This window comes from Pteropus vampyrus, unplaced genomic scaffold (genome assembly GCF_000151845.1).
Source record: "Pteropus vampyrus isolate Shadow unplaced genomic scaffold, Pvam_2.0 Scaffold159, whole genome shotgun sequence".
NCBI classification, from domain to species: Eukaryota; Metazoa; Chordata; class Mammalia; order Chiroptera; family Pteropodidae; genus Pteropus; species Pteropus vampyrus.
The window spans coordinates 38,621-40,641 of record NW_011888940.1 but is presented as its reverse complement, the minus strand read 5'-3'; the positions used below and the strand labels follow the sequence as shown (position 1 = coordinate 40,641).

At 49.3% G+C, this 2,021-nt stretch overlaps 1 protein-coding gene across 2 annotated transcripts in view; it reads right to left on the bottom strand.

Moving 5' to 3' along the window:
- LOC105298693 (histone-lysine N-methyltransferase SMYD3) overlaps positions 1-468 on the bottom strand; it is a 94,035-nt gene extending 93,567 nt beyond the window's left edge. Inside the window, exon 1 of one of the 2 annotated variants that reach the window (XM_023536578.1) lies at positions 271-468. In XM_023536578.1, coding sequence (XP_023392346.1) covers positions 271-425 — 155 coding nt within the window. In that variant the 5' untranslated portion in view covers positions 426-468. The remainder of the gene's footprint in view (positions 1-270) is intronic. The other variant, XM_011370062.2, reaches the window with a different exon arrangement.
- Between the last annotated feature and the right edge of the window lie 1,553 nt (positions 469-2,021).

The window sequence follows — 2,021 nt, the reverse complement described above, 5'->3', positions numbered from 1 at the left end:
GGCACACCGAATTGTAATCATTGTCTCCACACGGAGACAGCATCTCATTAGTTTCTGCACACCCACAGCGTGTGACACAGGGAAGGAACTCTACAACTGACAAATGAATGCGTAAGTGAGCGCACAAAGGAGTGACTAAAACAAGGTTTGGTTTTCCGCACCGATCGAGAAGCAGATGAGAACACTCAATAGAAAGCAGTAATCAGAATGACTTCGTGACGCCGATCCTGTGCCCACAGCCTTGGCTTCGGCCCCCTCCCAGGGACCTACCTGTACGGCTCCATGGTCCGGATGCCGTAGAACAAAGCCTCCTCCAGCAGACCGAGGTTGATGCAGGCGTCCATGGCACAGTCGAGCACCTTCAGCTGGTAGATGTTGATGTCGGGGAGCCGTTCCGAGTTGCTGCTTATGATGGCCTGGCACATGGCCAGAACCTGTTCCCACTCTGTTATTAACCCGAGTTAAGGACTCATTGTCTTCACCAAGAAAAAAAAATGCAAAGCGAGGTTCTCGAAAAGGCTGAAGTGCTCCCGGGCCCAGGAGGGAAGGAAGAACCCATTATTTCGCAGATGAGCTGCCTGAAAACACACTTGAGAGACAAAAACGGGTAAGTGGCATCTCAGAGAAGTAACTTCTGTTTATATCAACAAACCATCTTCTAACCGAGTCTGAGCATTAGGGGATGAGGGTTTCCACAGAGCCGTTCTTTCTTCATACACCTAAATGTGCTCTCTTTAAGCCCTGCTGTGGATTAGACTGAACTAAAGATTGAGTCAGTTCGGTTTAAAATTATTTACTCTGTTAGCTTCTGTTTCAAAACTGACCTGAAATTAAAGAAGCTTCCTTTTTTAAAAGGAGCGCAGTATTGCCTCTGTGCCACTTGAATCCTGGGGCATGCATGAAACAATACACAACCCACGGGCACTTACTAGGGGAAGCAATTTGAAGAAATTCATTTCTACTGGCTCTCATGTTTAAGCTTTTTTGACTATAAAGCACAAGTGACCAAAGCCTATACTGAACCAAAGAAAGATATGCTTCTTTTAAACGCCCCAAATAAAAGATAATATTAAGAACACAGCTTATGCACATAAATTGCAGCCAGGGGGAACAGCACTTTGAAGAGGCTGGGAAAAGACCCGATGTCCACGTACGGGCACCTCCGACCTCCTGATTAACCGTGCATCCAGAGCTTACTCTCATGGAGCCCTGGTGTGACCTCACTTTTTGGAAGTGCTATTCCCTGTCCCCTGACGAGGCAGGCAGGGGACTGAGGACGTGGTGTGTGGAGCGTGTCTTGAATCCCGCTGAGGCGAATTACCACGGAAGCACGGCTGAAGCGACAGCGCAGGCGCCCAAGGACCTCACGCGGTTACTTTCCAGTGCTGCTGTGTTAGGAGAGGCAGAGGCCGAGGAGGATGCTGGAATGCGGCCGGCCCTTCCATCCCTCCCCGACCTTCAACTTATGAGGTTCCAAATTCATCTGCTTTCACATGCTGGAATTCCTCTAGGGCGAAAGGTCTGCAGACTTCAGATGAAGCAGAAATGGTGCAGCCTTTGACTATAGACAAAGCTGGATTTAAATCTAAGCTAGTTCTGTCATTTGTCAGTGTTGAGGTTCTGAGCAAGTTGCCTAAGTGCTTTGAGGTAGACCAGAAATAAAAATGCCTCATGTCACTGTAGAATTAAATAAGACAGTGCACGTAAAGTTCTAAAAACTGATTTACGTGTTCCACCGTGACCCAGGCAGAGCTCTGGGTGCCAAGGACACAGAGGGAAGGCGTTTAGTGGCACACGCGAAATACACACTACGCAAACGTTAGTGCCTTTGTCCTCCCTGTACTGCATCATGACCTCTGAGTGTGACTCGGCTTCAGGAAAACAGTTCAGTGGACTGAGTTCGATCGAATGTCCCCCCCTCCACCCACACCCCGCCTCACGCCACACAATCCAGCTCTTCAGCACCCAGTGCTCTGGCCCCTCCCCCAACCCCAAGCCCTCTTCCTTGGGGTCCTGACACG